Source organism: Oncorhynchus tshawytscha, unplaced genomic scaffold, assembly GCF_018296145.1.
Source record: "Oncorhynchus tshawytscha isolate Ot180627B unplaced genomic scaffold, Otsh_v2.0 Un_contig_1286_pilon_pilon, whole genome shotgun sequence".
Lineage (NCBI taxonomy): Eukaryota > Metazoa > Chordata > Actinopteri > Salmoniformes > Salmonidae > Oncorhynchus > Oncorhynchus tshawytscha.
In genome coordinates, this window is record NW_024608498.1 from 10,823 (window position 1) to 30,000 (window position 19,178).

At 46.7% G+C, this 19,178-nt stretch overlaps 1 protein-coding gene across 1 annotated transcript in view; it reads left to right on the top strand.

Annotated features, from left to right (window-relative positions):
* Positions 1-3,682: 3,682 nt before the first annotated feature.
* LOC121843570 overlaps positions 3,683-19,178 on the top strand; it is a 21,470-nt gene continuing 5,974 nt past the window's right edge. The window contains exons 1-2 of the mRNA XM_042313299.1: positions 3,683-4,009; positions 9,477-10,260. Of these exons, the coding sequence (XP_042169233.1) occupies positions 9,501-10,260 (760 nt within the window). The 5' untranslated portion in view covers positions 3,683-4,009; positions 9,477-9,500. The remainder of the gene's footprint in view (positions 4,010-9,476; positions 10,261-19,178) is intronic.

Here is a 19,178-nt window from a genome sequence, read left to right on the forward strand (position 1 = left end):
TATTACAATATAGGGATGATTTTTACAATATAGGGATGATTTACAATGTAGGGATGATTTACAATGTAGGGATGATTTACAATGTAGGGATGATTTACAATATAGGGATGATTTACAATATAGGGATGATTTACAATATAGGGATGATTTATTACAATATAGGGATGATTTACAATATAGGGATGATTTTTACAATGATTTACAATATAGGGATGATTTTTACACAGGGATATAGGGATGATTTATTACAATATAGGGATGATTTATTACAATATAGGGATGATTTACAATATAGGGATGATTTACAATGTAGGGATGATTTTTACATGATTTATAGGGATGATTTATTACAATATAGGGAATATAGGGATGATTTATTTACAATGTAGGGATGATTTACAATATAGGGATGATTTGATTTACAATATAGGGATGATTTACAATATACGGATGATTTACAATATAGGGATGATTTATTACAATGTAGGGATGATTTACAATATAGGGATGATTTATTACAATGTAGGGATGATTTACAATATAGGGATGATTTATTACAAATACGGATAGGGATGATTTATTACAATATAGGGATGATTTACAATATAGGGATGATTTACAATATAGGGATGATTTATTACAATGTAGGGATGATTTACAATATAGGGATGATTTATTACAATATACGGATGATTTACAATATACGGATGATTTATTACAATATAGGGATGATTTACAATATAGGGATGATTTATTACAATATAGGGATGATTTACAATATACGGATGATTTACAATATAGGGATGATTTATTACAATATAGGGATGATTTATTACAATATAGGGATGATTTAAAATGTAGGGATGATTTATTATAGGGATGATTTATTACAATATAGGGATGATTTACAATATAGGGATGATTTATTACAATATAGGGATGATTTACAATGTAGGGATGATTTACAATGTAGGGATGATTTACAATATAGGGATGATTTACAATATAGGGATGATTTACAATATAGGGATGATTTACAATATAGGGATGATTTACAATGTAGGGATGATTTATTACAATATAGGGATGATTTACAATATAGGGATGATTTATTACAATATACGGATGATTTACAATATAGGGATGATTTACAATGTAGGGATGATTTATTACAATATAGGGATGATTTACAATATAGGGATGATTTACAATGTAGGGATGATTTACAATATAGGGATGATTTACAATATAGGGATGATTTACAATATAGGGATGATTTATTACAATATACGGATGATTTACAATATAGGGATGATTTACAATATAGGGATGATTTATTACAATGTAGGGATGATTTACAATATAGGGATGATTTATTACAATATACGGATGATTTACAATATACGGATGATTTATTACAATATAGGGATGATTTACAATATAGGGATGATTTATTACAATATAGGGATGATTTACAATATAGGGATGATTTACAATATAGGGATGATTTATTACAATATAGGATGATTTATTACAATATAGGGATGATTTAAAATAGGGATGATTTATTACAATATAGGGATGATTTATTACAATATAGGGATGATTTACAATATAGGGATGATTTATTACAATATAGGGATGATTTACAATGTAGGGATGATTAGGGATGATTTACAATGATTTAGGGATGATTTACAATATAGGGATGATTTACAATATAGGGATGATTTACAATATAGGGATGATTTATTACAATGTAGGGATGATTTACAATATAGGATGATTTATTACAATATAGGGATGATTTACAATATAGGGATGATTTACAATATAGGGATGATTTATTACAATGTAGGGATGATTTACAATATAGGGATGATTTATTACAATGTAGGGATGATTTACAATATAGGGATGATTTATTACAATATACGGATGATTTACAATATAGGGATGATTTTTACAATATAGGGATGATTTACAATATAGGGATGATTTACAATATAGGGATGATTACAATGTAGGGATGATTTACAATATAGGGATGATTTTTACAATATACGGATGATTTACAATATACGGATGATTTATTACAATATAGGGATGATTTACAATATAGGGATGATTTATTACAATATAGGGATGATTTACAATATACGGATGATTTACAATATAGGGATGATTTATTACAATATAGGGATGATTTATTACAATATAGGGATGATTTAAAATGTAGGGATGATTTATTACAATATAGGGATGATTTATTACAATATAGGGATGATTTACAATATAGGGATGATTTATTACAATATAGGGATGATTTACAATATACGGATGATTTACAATATAGGGATGATTTCTGTATTTCTAAAGTGACATGTCTTGAAAACTTGATTGCTGACAAGGTTGACATTTGGGGTCTATGTCTGTCAACAATGGACTAACGAAAAACCCCAAATTATAGTTTTTAGGTTAACGTTTTCCTTTAACAATATAAAGGGCATAAAAAACACAGGAAACTGTTATACAATGATCCATCCATCCTAATAACGTCTTATTTTGGTTCCGCTTTAGCACTGAGATCCAAACCGAATTTGTATGTTCGGATTTAAAAGTCTAAATTTTGATTTTTAATACAGACCGTCACACACCCCCCCCCGACCGGTTTCAATTAACCTCAGTTTTCTCATGTGTCTGTCTGACCGTGTCGTTGTCAAGCCAGTTTCTGATCCTAGGCCATGGAAGGAGCCTTGAGCCACGGGGCCGATCCTTCTGCCGCTGACGGAGAGAGAGAGACAGAGACGGCAACCCCCATTCGTAATAAGACAACGCACACTAACCTGTAATAACTGACACACTGATGTGACTGATATGACAAATGTTGTTGTTCGTTCCATGTTTTATAACAGAAACTCGGAACATGATAACAACGAGCAGAAAGATGGAGAGGCTGAGAAGGGATCATTAAACAAATGTAACAGTATATAGCTTCCCGCCCCTCTTGGTCTGCTGGATCCGGGGCAGGTAAAGGTGGAGATCTCATCCCGTTCAGTGTAATTTTGTGTGTTTTGGTCTGCTGGATCAGGGCAGGTGAATGTGTGAGAGCCACTTAGGAAGACAGGAAGGAAGTGTGTTGTACATGTGTAGCCCTCCTATTCGTTTGTCTTTTTTTCCCTTGTTTTATCCATTTTGAATATTCATAATGTTTTAATGTAAACGTATTTATTCATAATAAAAAATTAACGATTAAAAAAAATATATATTTATCTTTTTAACCCTTTTCTTCTTCTTTATAACGAGACAAGCTCCGGCTCCGTCACACACGTTCCAACACCCCAGTCCTATCCAATAAGTTACTGTCAGAGACGCATAGCGAGTAAACATAGACGTAGTTTCTACGTGCGTAATTGGCTATAATGTAGACCATAAACGTTCAGCCTGTCTACTACGAATGAATCTGAGCCGTACTGTACTGTATTAGAATGGTTTAGTTTAACAGTGAGACTACACTAATACAACATTTATAGCGCCAGTATTACATACTGTCTTACTGGTGATGATGCTACTGCGGACTGTGTGTGTGTGTGTGTGTGTGTGTCCGTACTACCGGCGGCGTCACGTGTCAGAGCCCCCCTCCCCTGGTGGAGCTGAAGTTTGCCTTGTCAGAACATCACGGAGCTCCAACAGAAACGGACGCGTGGGTTTTTCTCTCTCTCCGCTTGATCGTTGATGGATATTATTTTCTCCTACACGGCGCCCACGAACTAACTCACACGGTGACGGTACCACTTCTCTTCCGTTCTGTTTTTTTTTGTTTTTGCCTCTTTGGATTATTCTTCATCTCGAGAAAAAAAACGTGAAATGAAATAGGGAGAGGAAGTACAAGGAGAAGATAGAGAGAAAGAGAGAAAGAAAAGCTGGACATCAGAGCAGGGTTTGGTGCTCCCGCTACACGGCAAGTCACGGACATGCTTCAGGGAACTTGTAATTCCATATCGATAAGGTAGGTCTAATCAGATTGATCACATGCGTCAATCATCTCTCTGTCTATATCGATCAGGTTTGTTTAAATGAACACTTCAGTTTATGGTTCCCATTATTGAGATACTTTTTTTTAAATGGATCGTCTTTCGAAACCACAAGTGATGAATTATATTCGCTTCTTAATTGAATATCGATATTACTGAGATGTTAAAGTCTCTCTCTCTGGTTTGATACAGCTCCTTATCGATAGAGAGTAAATATTAGTGGTTCTCATCATAACCGCACTGGTTCTAGAAGAGCAGGCGGTGTAAAATGCGCTTTACTCCTCCATTAGCCACGACTCAAACACAGCAACACAGACTCCTCTTCAGCAACACAGACTCCGGGTCTAATATGGTTTATAGAAATCTTGCTGTATCTTCAGCAAAACAGACTCCGGGTCTAATAAATCAAATCAAATCTATAAATCAAATCAAATGTTATTGGTCCATATATTTATGAGATGTTATTGCGGGTGTGAAATGCTTGGTGTTCCTAGCTCCAACAGTGCATATCTAACAATTCACAACAATACACACACACATACATCTGAAAGTTAAATCATGTAATTAATACATATATAAATATTAGACTGAGCGACGTCGGAGTGGCATTAGAATACGGTAGATTACAGTATATACATAATGAGTAAAGCAGTATGTAAACATTATTAATATCACGTTTCAGGTATGACCCAGATGCAAATGGTGTCGAAGAAACAAAACGTTTTTTTTTCTAAAACATAGGCAGGCAAATGACAGGTCAAAGGCAGGTCAGGGGTCAATAATCCACTGAGGGTGGAAAGGTACCAGACCAGCAGGCAGGCTCAGGGTCAAAGGCAGGTCAGGGGTCAATAATCCACTGAGGTGGGGTAAGTTTTTTTTTTCAATGATTTATTTCACTTTTGTTTAATTAACCAGTTTTATTTCACCTTTATTTAACCAGGTAGGCCAGTTGAGAACACCTTTATTTAACCAGGTAGGCCAGTTGAGAACACCTTTATTTAACCGGGTAGGCTAGTTGAGAACACCTTTATTTAACCAGGTAGGCTAGTTGAGAACACCTTTATTTAACCAGGTAGGCTAGTTGAGAACACCTTTATTTAACCAGGTAGGCCGGTTGAGAACAAATTCTCATTTACAACCTGCGACCTGGCCAAGATAAAGGAAAGCAGTGTGACACAAACAACAACACAGAGTTACACATGGAATAAACAAGCGTACAGTCAATAACCCAATAAAAAACAGAAAGACTATATACAGTGTGTGCAAATGGCGTGAGGAGGTAAGGCAATAAATAGGCCATAGTAGCAAAGTAATTACAATTTAGCAAATTAACACTGGAGTGATAGATGAGTAGATGATGATGCGCAAGTAGAGGTACTGGTGTGCAAAAGAGCAGCAAAGTAAATAAAAACAGTATGGGGATGAGGTAGGTAGATTGGGTGGGCTATTTACAGATGGACTATGTACAGCTGCAGCAATCGGTTAGCTGCTCAGATAGCTGATGTTTAAAGTTAGTGAGGAAAATATAAGTCTCCAGCTTCAGCGATTTTGTAAATCGTTCCAGTCACTGGCAGCAGAGAACTGTAAGGAAAGGCGGCCAAAGGAGGTGCTAGCTTTGGGGTGACCAGTGAAATATACCTGCTGGAGTGTGTGCTACAGGTGGGTTTTGCTATGGTGACCAGTGAGCTGAGATAAGGTGGGGCTTTACATAGCAAGGACTTATAGATGACCTGGAGCCAGTGGGTCTGGCGATGAATATGAAGCGAGGGCCAGCCGACTAGAGCATACAGGTTGCAGTGGTGGGTAGTGTATGGGGCTTTGGTGACAAAACGGATGGCACTGTGATAGACTGCACCCAGTTTGCTGAGTAGAGTATAGGAAGGTTTTTTGTAAATGACATCGCCAAGTCAAGGATCGGTAGGATAGTCAGTTTTATGAGGGTATGTTTGGCAGCATGAATGAAGGAGGCTTTGTTGCGAAATAGGAAGCCGATTATAGATTTAATTTTGGATTGGAGATGTTTAATATGAGTCTGGAAGGAGAGTTTACAGTCTAGCCAGACACCTAGGTACTTATAGATGTCCACATATTTGTAGTTGTCCACATATTCTAAGTTAGAACTGTCCAGAGTAGTGATGCTGGACGGGCAGGCAGGTGCGGGCAGCGATCGGTTGAAGAGCACACATTTAGGTTTACTTGGTTTACTTGTATTTAAGAGCTGTTAGAGGCCACGGAAGGAGAGTTGTATGGCATTGAAGCTCATTTGGAAGTTAGTTAACACAGTGTCCAATGAAGGGCCAGATGTATACAGAATGGTGTCGTCTGCGTAGAGGTGGATCAGAGAATCACCTGCAGCAAGAGCGACATCGTTGATATATACAGAGAAAAGCCTCGGCCCGAGAATTGAACCCTGTGGCACCCCCGTAAAGACTGCCAGAGGTCCGGACAACAGGCCCTCCGATTTGACACACTGAACTCTGTCTGAGAAGTAGTTGGTGAACCAGGCGAGGAAGTCATTTGAGAAACCAAGGCTGTTGAGTCTGCCGATGAGAATATGGTGATTGACAGAGTCGAAAGCCTTGGCCTGGTTGATGAATACAGCCGCACAGTATTGTCTTTTATCGATGGCGGTTATGATATCGTTTAGTACCTTGAGTGTGACTGAAGTGCACACTGTTACCAGGCAGGCTCAGGGTTAGGCTAGGCAGGCTGAAGTGCACACTGTTACCAGGCAGGCTCAGGGTTAGGCTAGGCAGGCTGAAGTGCACACTGTTACCAGGCAGGCTCAGGGTTAGGCCAGGCAGGCTGAAGTGCACACTGTTACCAGGCAGGCTCAGGGTTAGGCCAGGCAGGCTGAAGTGCACACTGTTACCAGGCAGGCTCAGGGTTAGGCCAGGCAGAACTGGCAGAACGGTCAAAACCGGGAAGGACTCGAAAACAGGAGCAGGGAAACAGGGGAAGAAACGCTTGTTTCACAAACAAAACAAACTGGCCACAGACAAACAGAGAACACAGGTATAAATACACAGGGGATAATCGTGGAAGATGGGCGACACCTCCATTATTAAAGTGACCAGTGATTTCAAGTCAGCTCTAAGCTGCAGGGTTGCGTAACCAGGTGGCAGTCTGATGGCCTAGGTGACTAGGTATCCCCCTTTCCTTTTCTTTCAAATAGAAGCTGTTTTTCAGTCTCTCGGTCCCAGCTTTGATGCACCTGTACTGACCTCGCCTTCTGGATGATAGCTGGGTGAACTGTCCGTGGCTCGGGTGGTTGTTGTCCTTGATGATCTTTTTGGCCTTCCTGTGACTTCGGGTGGTGTAGGTGTTCTAGAGGGCAGGTAGTTTGCCCACTGTGATGCGTTGGGCAGACCTCACCACCCTGTGGAGAGCCCTGCGGTTGCAGGCGGTGCAGTTGCCGTACCAGGTGGTGATACAGCCCGACAGGATGCCTCTGAATTGTGCATCTGTAAAAGTTTGTGAGGGTTTTAGGGGCTAAACCAATTTATTTTTCAGCCTCCTGAGGTTGAAGAGGTGTTGCTGCACCTTCACAACGCTGTCTGTGTGGGTGGACCAATTCAGATTGTCAGTGATGTGTACGCAGAGGACCTTAAAACTTTCTACCTTCTCCACTGCCGTCCCGTCGATGTGGATAGGGGGGTGCTCCCTCTGCTGTTCCCTGAAGTCCATGAGCAGCTCCTTTGTTTTGTTGATGTTGAGTGAGAGGTTATTTTCCTGGCACCACTCTCTGAAGGCCCTCACCTCCTCTCTGTAGGCTGTCTTGTCATTGTTGGTAATCAGGCTTACTACTGTTGTGTCATCTGCAAACTTGATGATTGAGTTGGAGGCGTGCATGGCCATGCAGTCATGGGTGAACAGGGAGTACAGGAGAGGGCTGAGCACGCACCCTTGCGGGGCCCCAGTGTTGAGGATCAGCGAAGTGGAGGAGTTGTTTCCTACCTTCACCACCTCGGCAGGTGGCCCGTCAGGAAGTCCAGGACCCAGTTGCACAGGGCGGGGTCAAGATCCAGGGTCTCAAGCTTAATGATGAGTTTGGAGGGTACTATGGTGTTGAATGCTGAGCTATAGTGAATGAACAGCATTCTTACATAGGTATTCCTCTTGTCCAAATGGGTTAGGGCAGTGTGCAGTGTGAGGGAGATTTCGTCGTCTGTGAATCTATTGGGGCGGTAAGCAAAATTGGAGTGGGTCTAGGATGTCAGGTAGGCTGGAGGTGATATGTTCTTTGACTAGTCTCTCAAAGCACTTCATGATGACAGAAGTGAGTGCCTCAGGTCGATAGTCATTTAGTTCAGTTACCTTTGCCTTCTTGGCTACAGGAACAATGGTGACCACCTTGAAGCATGTGGGAAGAGCAGAGTGGGATAGGGAGCGATTGAATATGTCCGTAAACACTCCAGCCAGCTGGTCTGCGCATGCTCTGAGGACGCGGCTAGGGATACCCTCTGGGCCGGCAGCCTTGCGAGGGTCAACACTCTTAAACGTCTTACTCACCTCGGCCACAGAGCAGGAGAGCCCACATTCCTTGGGAGCGCCCCGCGTCGATGGTACTGCGTTATCCTCAAAGCGGGCGAAGAAGGTGTTTAGCTTGTCCGGGAGCAAGACGTCAGTGTCCACCACATGGCTGGTTTTCCCCTTTGTAGTCTGTGATTGTCTGTAGACCCTGCCACATACGTCTCATGTCTGAGCTGTTGAATTGCTACTCCACTTTGTCTCTATACTGACATTTTGCCTGTTTGATTGCCTTACGGAGGGAATAACTACACTGTTTGTAATCGGCGGTGGTGCGGTGGTTCACACTTTCAGTTTTGCGCGAATGCTGACGTCTATCCGTGGTTTCTGGTTTGGGTAGGTTTTAATAGTCACAGTGGATACAACATCTCATATAATACACTTCCTGATGAACTCAGTCACCGTATCCATGAATTTGTGTATGTTATTCTCAGAGGGTACCCGGGAACATCTTGAAGCATGTTTTCCGATTGGTCAGACCAGGGTTGAAATTACCTTTGCACAGGTACTTCATGTTTGGGTTTCTGCCTATAGGAAGGGAGGTTTTTTTAACCAGTGTCTTGTGATCTTCCTCTCCTCCTCTTCCTCTCCTCTCTTCCTCCTCTCCTCCTCTTCCTCTCCTCTCTTCCTCCTCTCCTCCTCTTCCTTTCATCCTCTCCTCCTCTTCCTCTCCTCTCTTCCTCCTCTCCCCTCTTCCATTCTTCCTCTCCTCCTCCTCCTCTCCTCTCTTCCTCCTCCTCTCTTCCTTTCTTCCTCTCCTCCTCTTCCTCTCCTCTCTTCTTCTCATCTCTTCCTCTCTTCCTCCTCCTCCACTTCCTCTCTTCCTCTTCCTCTTCCCTCCCTCCCCCTCCTCTCTCTCCATCTCTCCACCTCCCTTTCTTTCTGCCCCATCTCCCTTACTCCTCCCCCCAGGGTGGCTCTACCTGGCTCTCTATCATGACTGATGGCGAGGGGAGAGTCCGCTTCCTCTACACCCCCACCTCCTCTACCCCCACCCCCTCTACCCCCACCCCCACCTCCTCTACCACCACCCCCATCCTCACCCTCACTCCTGCCCTCAACGTCCAGCAGGGAGGGGAGGAAAGGCGATGCCGTGACGGAGAGGTGAGGGTTCTCATACCGGCTCCATTTTACCAGGAACACAACCCACACCCATCACCGTTTTACCGGGAACACAACCCACCGAGACGTCACCACCACGACATCGGCTTCCCTGATGATGATGAGGAAGAGGAGGGAGGCAGCAGCACATGGAGTCCAGGGCCGGAGGAGGAGGAAGAGGAGGAGGAAAGGGAGGAGGAAGGTGCAGGAGTAGCTGCCCGTTGTGTCCCGGGGCCTCCCGTTGTCGTTACCGGCGGTAGTAGTGGTGGTGGTGTGTTCGGTAACGTGAGGAGGGAGCCAGTAACGGAGCCGGTAACGGAGCCGGTAGACCCAGTGGACCTGCTGTCTGAAGAGGAGGAGCAGCAGCCATATCCAGCCCTCGCCCCCGTAGTCTTCTTCTGCATCAAACAGACGACGCGTCCTCGCAGCTGGTGTCTACGCACGGTCTGTAACCCATATCCTTTACTGCTGGTCTGTACTGGTCTGTACTGGTATGTACTGGTCTGTAACCCATATCCTTTACTGCTGGTCTGTACTGGTCTGTACTGGTCTGTAACCCATATCCTTTACTGCTGGTCTATACTGGTCTGTACTGGTCTGTACTGGTCTGTAACCCATATCCTTTACTGCTGGTCTGTACTGGTCTGTAACCCATATCCTTTACTGCTGGTCTGTACTGGTCTGTTTACTGCTGGTCTGTACTGGTCTGTACTGGTCTGTAACCCATATCCTTTACTGCTGCTGGTCTGTACTGGTCTGTACTGGTCTGTAACCCATATCCTTTACTGTACTGGTCTGTAACCCATATCCTTTACTGCTGGTCTGTACTGGTCTGTACTGGTCTGTAACCCATATCATTTACTGCTGGTCTGTCACCCATATTCTTTACTGCTGGTCTGTACTGGTCTGTACTGGTCTGTACTGGTCTGTAACTCATATCCTTTACTGCTGGTCTGTTCTGGTCTGTACTGGTCTCTAAACCCATATCCTTTACTGCTGTTTGTAGCTGGTGTGTACTGGTCTGTTCTGTAGCTGGTCTAGTCTGTAGCTGGTCTGGCCGGTCTGTAGCTGTTCTGTAGCTGGTCTGGTCTGTAGCTGTTCTGTAGCTGTTCTGTAGCTGGTCTGGTGTGTAGCTGGTCTGGTCTGTAGCTGGTCTGTAGCTGGTCTGGTCTGTAGCTGGTCTGTAGCTGGTCTGTTCTGTAGCTGGTCTGGTCTGTAGCTGGTCTGGTCTGTAGCTGGTCTGGTCTGTAGCTGGTCTGGTCTGTAGCTGTTGGGTAGCTGGTCTGGTCTGTAGCTGTTCTGGTCTGTAGCTGTTCTGTTGCTGTTCTGTAGCTGGTCTGTAGCTGGTCTGGTCTGTAGCTGGTCTGTAGCTGGTCTGTTCTGTAGCTGGTCTGGTCTGTAACTGGTCTGGTCTGTAGCTGTTCTGGTCTGTAGCTGGTCTGGTCTGTAGCTGGTCTGGTCTGTAGCTGTTCTGTAGCTGGTCTGGTCTGTAGCTGGTCTGGTCTGAAGCTGTTCTGTAGCTGTTCTGTTCTCTAGCTGGTCTGGTCTGTAGCTGGTCTGGTCTGTAGCTGGTCTGTAGCTGTTCTGTAGCTGTTCTGTAGCTGGTCTGGTCTGTAGCTGGTCTGTAGCTGTTCTGGTCTGTAGCTGGTCTGGTCTGTAACTGTTCTGGTCTGTAGCTGGTCTGGTTTGTAGGTGTTCTGGTCTGTAGCTGTTCTGGTCTGTAGCTGGTCTGGTCTGTAGCTGGTCTGTAGCTGGTCTGGTCCGTAGCTGGTCTGGTCTGTAGCTGGTCTGGTCTGTAGCTGGTCTGGTCTGTAACTGGTCTGGTCTGTAGCTGGTCTGGTCTGTAGCTGGTCTGTAGCTGGTCTGGTCTGTAGCTTGTCTGGTCTGTAGCTGGTCTGTAGCTGGTCTGGTCTGTAGCTGTTCTGGTCTGTAGCTGTTGGGTAGCTGGTCTGGTCTGTAGCTGTTCTGGTCTGTGGCTGTTCTGTAGCTGTTCTGTAGCTGGTCTGTAGCTGGTCTGGTCTGTAGCTGGTCTGTAGCTGGTCTGGTCTGTAACTGGTCTGGTCTGTAGCTGTTCTGGTCTGTAGCGGGTCTGGTCTGTAGCTGGTCTGGTCTGTAGCTGTTCTGTAGCTGGTCTGGTCTGTAGCTGGTCTGGTCTGTAGCTGGTCTGGTCTGAAGCTGTTCTGTAGCTGGTCTGTTCTGTAGCTGGTCTGGTCTGTAGCTGGTCTGGTCTGTAGCTGGTCTGGTCTGTAGCTGGTCTGTAGCTGTTCTGTAGCTGTTCTGTAGCTGGTCTGGTCTGTAGCTGGTCTGGTCTGTAGCTGGTCTGGTCTGTAGCTGGTCTGTAGCTGTTCTGTAGCTGTTCTGTAGCTGGTCTGGTCTGTAGCTGGTCTGTAGCTGTTCTGGTCTGTAGCTGGTCTGGTCTGTAAATGTTCTGGTCTGTAGCTGGTCTGGTCTGTAGCTGTTCTGGTCTGTAGCTGTTCTGGTCTGTAGCTGGTCTGGTCTGTAGCTGGTCTGTAGCTGGTCTGGTCTGTAGCTGGTCTGGTCTGTAGCTGGTCTGGTCTGTAACTGGTCTGGTCTGTAGCTGGTCTGGTCTGTAGCTGGTCTGTAGCTGGTCTGATCTGTAGCTTGTCTGGTCTGTAGCTGGTCTGTAGCTGGTCTGGTCTGTAGCTGTTCTGGTCTGTAGCTGGTCTGTAGCTGGTCTGGTCTGTAGCTGGTCTGGTCTGTAGGTGGTCTGTAGCTGGTCTGGTCTGTAGCTGGTCTGGTCTGTAGCTGTTCTTTACTGTTCTGGTCTGTTGCTGGTCTGGTCTGTAGCTGTTCTGGTCTGTAGCTGTTCTGGTCTGTAGCTGGTCTGGTCTGTAGCTGGCCTGGTTGGTAGCTGGCCTGGTCTGTAGCTGGCCCGGGTGGTAGCTGGTCTGGTCTGTAGCTGGTCTGGTCTGTAGCTGGTCTGTAGCTGGTCTGGTCTGTAGCTGGTCTGGTCTGTAGCTGGTCTGTATCTGGTCTGTTCTGTAGCTGGCCCGATTGGTAGCTGGTCTGGTCTGTAGCTGGTCTGGTCTGTAGCTGGTCTGTAGCTGGTCTGGTCTGTAGCTGGCCTGGTCTGCAGCTGGCCCGATTGGTAGCTGGTCTGGTCTGTAGCTGGTCTGGTCTGTAGCTGGTCTGGTCTGTAGCTGGTCTGGTCTGTAGCTGTTCTGTTCTGTAGCTGGTCAGAGAAAGGCAAGCGACATCCGCAAAGTCCTGTATGGTAACACTTTGAGAAGTTAAATGAGAAGGAGATGCCAACCACTGCGAGGTGGAACTGAGCTCCAGTAATGGTACTATAGGTACATTGTGAAATTTACGTTAAACTGTTCTTATTGTCTTTTAAACAGGAAAAAACGATTTAAAAAGGGACTGTTTTAAATGTCACGGTCCCACTTTTACTATGATGGGAGATGTTTCTCTCTCGGCATTTCTGCATTCTTGAGAATACGTGTGTGCGTGTGTGTGTGTGTGTGTGTGTGTGTGTGTGTGTGTGTGTGTGTGTGTGTGTGTGTGTGTGTGTGTGTGTGTGTGTCCTCTAGCCAGACACTAAGCAGTGTTTGTTCCCAGGTAGGTGGTCAGAACTCTCCAGTGTAAATATTATAACCCAAAAAAGTAAATGAACTGTGATTCACACACTCTGGTCTTCACACACCTCATAGCTGCCCAGCTGTCTGTGGTGTTAGAACACACACACACACACACACACACTCACTCAGTCCTAATGAGAGGTGTGCGGCTGGTTGAAGTTTTCAACAAGCATGTCTATTCCTGGCTCCGTTTTGTTGCCCCGGCAACTCTGAGTTCCTGCTTTTTTAAAATGTATTGTTAAAGTATGTCAGAGTTGAGAACCCAACTCATAGATATCTGCTGCCAAAACTGGACCAGAACATCTCCTGCTTTCTCTGTCAGGCAACGAGACAAGCTTCCTGCTGAGAGTTAGTTAGTTAGTTATTAGCTGTGTTACTCATAAGGGTTTCACTAAGTTCAGTAGTTAGCTAGCTTGTTTTGGCTAATGTTAGCTATTAGCTGTGTTACTCATAGGGGTTTCACTAAGTACAGTAGCTAGCTAGCTTGCTTTGGCTAATGTTAGCTATTAGCTGTGTTACTCATAGGGGTTTCACTAAGTACAGTAGCTAGCTAGCTTGCTTTGGCTAACGTTAACTAGCTATTAGCTGTGTTTGAAAGAGGAAGTCACATCTACTATGAGAGACAGTTAGTTACTCCCTTATTGCTGCTGATCATCACCCGTTATAAAATGACAACAATGTCTTGCTAGTTGACTGACTGGTCCACTGTAGAAGCCCTGTTTCCTGAAGCCCTGTGTCCTGAAGCCCTGTTTCCTGAAGCACTGTTTCCTTCCCTGTTTCCTAAAGCCCTGTTTCCTGAAGCCCTGTTTCCTGAAGCCCTGTTTCCTGAAGCCCTGTTTCCTGAAGTCCTGTTTCCTGAAACCCTGTTTCCTGAACCCCTGTTTCCTGAAGCCCTGTTTCCTGAAGTCCTGTTTCCTGAAACCCTGTTTCCTGAATCCCTGTTTCCTGAAGCCCTGTTTCCTGAAGTCCTGTTTCCTGAATCCCTGTTTCCTGAATCCCTGTTTACTGAATCCCTGTTTCCTGAAGCCCTGTTTCCTGAAGCCCTGTTTCCTGAAGCCCTGTTTCCTGAAGCCCTGTTTCCTGAAACCCTGTTTCCTGAATCCCTGTTTCCTGAACTGTTTCCTGAATCCCTGTTTCCTGAAGCCCTGTTTCCTGAAGCCCTGTTTCCTGAATCCCTGTTTCCTGAATCCCTGTTTCCTAAAGTCCTGTTTCCTGAATCCCTGTTTCCTAAAGCCCTGTTTCCTGAAGCCCTGTTTCCTGAAGCCCTGTGTCCTGAAGCCCTGTTTCCTGAAGCCCTGTTTCCTGAATCCCTGTTTCCTGAAGCCCTGTTTCCTGAAGCCCTGTTTCCTGAAGCCCTGTTTCCTGAATCCCTGTTTCCTAAAGCCCTGTTTCCTGAATCCCTGTTTCCTAAAGCACTGTTTCCTGAAGCCCTGTTTCCTGAAGCCCTGTTTCCTGAATCCCCTAAAGCCCTGTTTCCTGAAGCCCTGTTTCCTGAAGCCCTGTGTCCTGAAGCCCTGTTTCCTAAAGCCCTGTTTCCTGAATCCCTGTGTCCTGAAGCCCTGTTTCCTGAAGCCCTGTTTCCTGAATCCCTGTTTCCTAAAGCCCTGTTTCCTGAAGCCCTGTTTCCTGAATCCCTGTTTCCTGAATCCCTGTTTCCTGAATCCCTGTTTCCTGAATCCCTGTTTCCTGAATCCCTGTTTCCTGAAGCCCTGTTTCCTGAAGCCCTGTTTCCTGAAGCCCTGTTTCCTGAATCCCTGTTTCCTGAAGCCCTGTTTCCTGAAGCATTCTGCAAAGAAAGTGGAGCCATATGCTCCCGCCAGATTGTAAATGGAGCTTTGTATTATTTATTCATTTTTTACTTAATTTAACCTTTATTTAACCTTTATTTAACCTTTATTTAACCAGGTAGGCCAGTTGAGAACAAGTTCTCATTTACAACGGCGACCTGGCCAAGAATAAAGCAAAGCAATGCGACACAAACAACAACGACAGAGTTACACATATACAAACGTACAATAACACAGAAAAGTCTATATGCATGTCACCGATGTGAAACGGCTAGCTAGTTAGCGGTGGTGCTAATAGCTAATGGCGTTTTCAATCGGTGACGTCACTCGCTCTTGAGACCTTGAAGTGGTTGTTTCCCCCTGTGCTCTGCAAAGGGCCGTGGCTTTTTGTGGAGCGATGGGTAACGATGCTTCGAGGGTGGCTGTTGTCGATGTGTGCAGAGGGTCCCCGGTTCGAGCCCCGGGATGTCGATGTGTGCAGAGGGTCCCCGGTTCGAGCCCCGGGTTGTCGATGTGTGCAGAGGGTCCCCGGTTCGAGCCCAGGTAGGGGGGGACGAGGAGAGGGACGGAAGCTATACTGTTACATACAGTATGTGCAAATGAGGTAAGAATGGAGCACTTTTCTACCCTGGAGTGTGTCAGCTTTATTTAACGAGGCAAGTCAGTTAAGAACAAAATGTTTATTTACAAGGACGGCCTACACCGGGCCGAACCCCGGACGACGCTGGGCCAAACCCGGCCTACACCGGGCCGAACCCCGGACGACGCTGGGCCAAACCCGGCCTACACCGGGCCGAACCCCGGACGACGCTGGGCCGAACCCGGACGACGCTGGGCCAAACCCGGCCTACACCGGGCCGAACCCCGGACGACGCTGGGCCAAACCCGGTCTACATCGGGCCGAACCCCGGACGACGCTGGGCCAAACCCGGCCTACACCGGGCCGAACCACGGACGACGCTGGGCCAAACCCGGTCTACATCGGGCCGAACCCCGGACGACGCTGGGCCAAACCCGGCCTACACCGGGCCGAACCACGGACGACGCTGGGCCAAACCCGGCCTACACCGGGCCGAACCCCGGACGACGCTGGGCCAAACCCGGTCTACACCGGGCCGAACCCCGGACGACGCTGGGCCAAACCCGGCCTACACCGGGCCGAACCCCGGACGACGCTGGGCCAAACCCGGTCTACACCGGGCTGAACCCCGGACGACGCTGTGCCAAACCCGGCCTACACCGGGCTGAACCCCGGACGACGCTGGGCCAAACCCGGTCTACACCGGGCTGAACCCCGGACGACGCTGTGCCAAACCCGGCCTACACCGGGCCGAACCACGGACGGCGCTGGGCCAAACCCGGTCTACACCGGGCCGAACCCCGGACGACGCTGGGCCAAACCCGGTCTACACCGGGCCGAACCCCGGACGACGCTGGGCCAAACCCGGCCTACACCGGGCCGAACCCCGGACGACGCTGGGCCAAACCCGGCCTACACCGGGCCGAACCCCGGACGACGCTGGGCCAATTATATGTCGGCACTAGGGGACTCTCAATCCCGGGCAGGGTTGTGATACAGCCTGGGTTCGAACAAGGGTGTCTGTAGTGACGCCTCTTAGCACTGAGATGCAGTGCCTTAGACTACTGTGATTACAGCCTGGATTCGAACCAGGGTGTCTGTAGTGACGCCTCTTAGCACTGAGATACAGTGCCTTAGTCTACTGTGATTACAGCCTGGATTCGAACCAGGGTGTCTGTAGCGACGCCTCTTAGCACTGAGATACAGTGCCGATAGCCCCGCTGCGCCCACTCGGGAGGTGAAAGGTGAAGTGTGAACCCAACCCCATACCTACTGGTCACCATGCAGCCTCATTCCCGTCATCCTCTTGATCCTTAAACCAGAGATGATGTTTCCGTAGATGAGAGTTTTCAACCAAAGAGGTTTGAGTCCTCGTATCCCAGCAGAGAGACGTCTGGTCTGCGAAAAATACTGTTTTCCTCAATCGGATCCCTTAATAACTTCTGTTACTTGCTGGAATTATGTCCCTGTTAATCTCTTTTTTTTTTGAGAAGCCGTTTGCTGCCAAACGGAATCGGTTCGTATCAATTGAACTGACTTCATTAAAACGTAGAGTGACGGCCCTCTGATAATCATTTAAGTCAGGAGAAACTTGCTGGGGTAATGGTATACTGGTCTGTACTGGTCTGTACTGGGTAATGTTATTCGTAACCACTGTGCTGGTGTTCTGAAAGGTCTCCCTGGGTTTACCATCATGCTGTGGTCTGGGGTAATGGTATACTGGTCTGTACTGGTCTGTACTGGTCTGTACTGGTCTGTACTGGTCTGGGGTAATGGTACACTGGTCTGTACTGGTCTGTACTGGTCTGTACGGGTAATGTTATTCGTATCCACTGTGCTGGTGTTCTGAAAGGTCTCCCTGGGTTTACCATCATGCTGTGGTCTGGGGTAATGGTACACTGGTCTGTACTGGTCTGTACTGGTCTGTACTGGTCTGGGGTAATGTTATTCGTAACCACTGTGCTGGTGTTCTGAAAGGTCTCCCTGGGTTTACCATCATGCTGTGGTCTGGGGTAATGGTATACTGGTCTGTACTGGTCTGTACTGGTCTGTACTGGTCTGTACTGGTCTGGGGTAATGGTACACTGGTCTGTACTGGTCTGTACTGGTCTGGGGTAATGGTACACTGGTCTGTACTGGTCTGGGGTAATGGTATACTGGTCTGTACTGGTCTGTACTGGTCTGGGGTAATGGTACACTGGTCTGTACTGGTCTGTACTGGTCTGTACTGGTCTGGGGTAATGGTACACTAGTCTGTACTGGTCTGTACTGGTCTGGGGTAATGTTATTCGTAACCACTGTGCTGGTGTACTGAAAGGTCTCCCTGGGTTTTCACCATCATGCTGTGGTCTGGGGTAATGGTATACTGGTCTGTACTGGTCTGGGGTAATGGTATACTGGTCTGTACTGGTCTGTACTGGTCTGGGGTAATGGTGGTACTGGTCTGTACTGGTCTGTACTGGTCTGTACTGGTCTGTACTGGTCTGTACTGGTCTGGGGTAATGTTATTCGTAACCACTGTGCTGGTGTACTGAAAGGTCTCCCTGGGTTTACCATCATGCTGTGGTCTGGGGTAATGGTATACTGGTCTGTACTGGTCTGGGGTAATGGTACACTGGTCTGTACTGGTCTGTACTGATCTGAGGTAATGTTATTCGTAACCACTGTGCTGGTGTTGTGAAAGGTCTCCCTGGGTTTACCATCATGCTGTGGTCTGGGGTAATGGTACACTGGTCTGTACTGGTCTGTACTGGTCTGTACTGGTCTGGGGTAATGTTATTCGTAACCACTGTGCTGGTGTTGTGAAAGGTCTCCCTGGGTTTACCATCATGCTGTGGTCTGGGGTAATGGTGTACTGGTCTGTACTGGTCTGTACTGGTCTGGGGTAATGTTATTCGTAACCACTGTGCTGGTGTTCTGAAAGGTCTCCCTGGGTTTACCATCATGCTGTGGCTGTTTGGTCACGACGTGTCGTTTTTAATTAAATTTGCTCCGTTGTGAGAGACTCATTACGAAACACTTCCCCCACACACACAAAACACATTGCGTGGCGCTTCTCGTTATATGTTTTTATGAATACCGGAGAGAGACTCATCGCTGTATATGTGCTGTATAAGCTCAGTCAGAACTTGTGGATAGTTTGACTTCCATTTGATAACAGCGGTGAGTGATGAGGGCACTGAGCAGAGAGAATCCTGACCAGGGTTGTTACGGTGACGGTATTACCGGCAGTCAGGGGTCCTGACCAGGGTTGTTACAGTGACCGTATTACCGGCAGTCAGGGGTCCTGACCAGGGTTGTTACGGTGACGGTATTACCGGCAGTCAGGGGTCCTGACCAGGGTTGTTACAGTGACCGTATTACCGGCAGTCAGGGGTCCTGACCAGGGTTGTTACGGTGACCGTATTACCGGCAGTCAGGGGTCCTGACCAGGGTTGTTACGGTGACCGTATTACCGGCAGTCAGGGGTCCTGACCAGGGTTGTTACGGTGACCGTATTACCGGCAGTCAGGAGTCCTGACCAGGGTTGTTACGGTGACGGTAT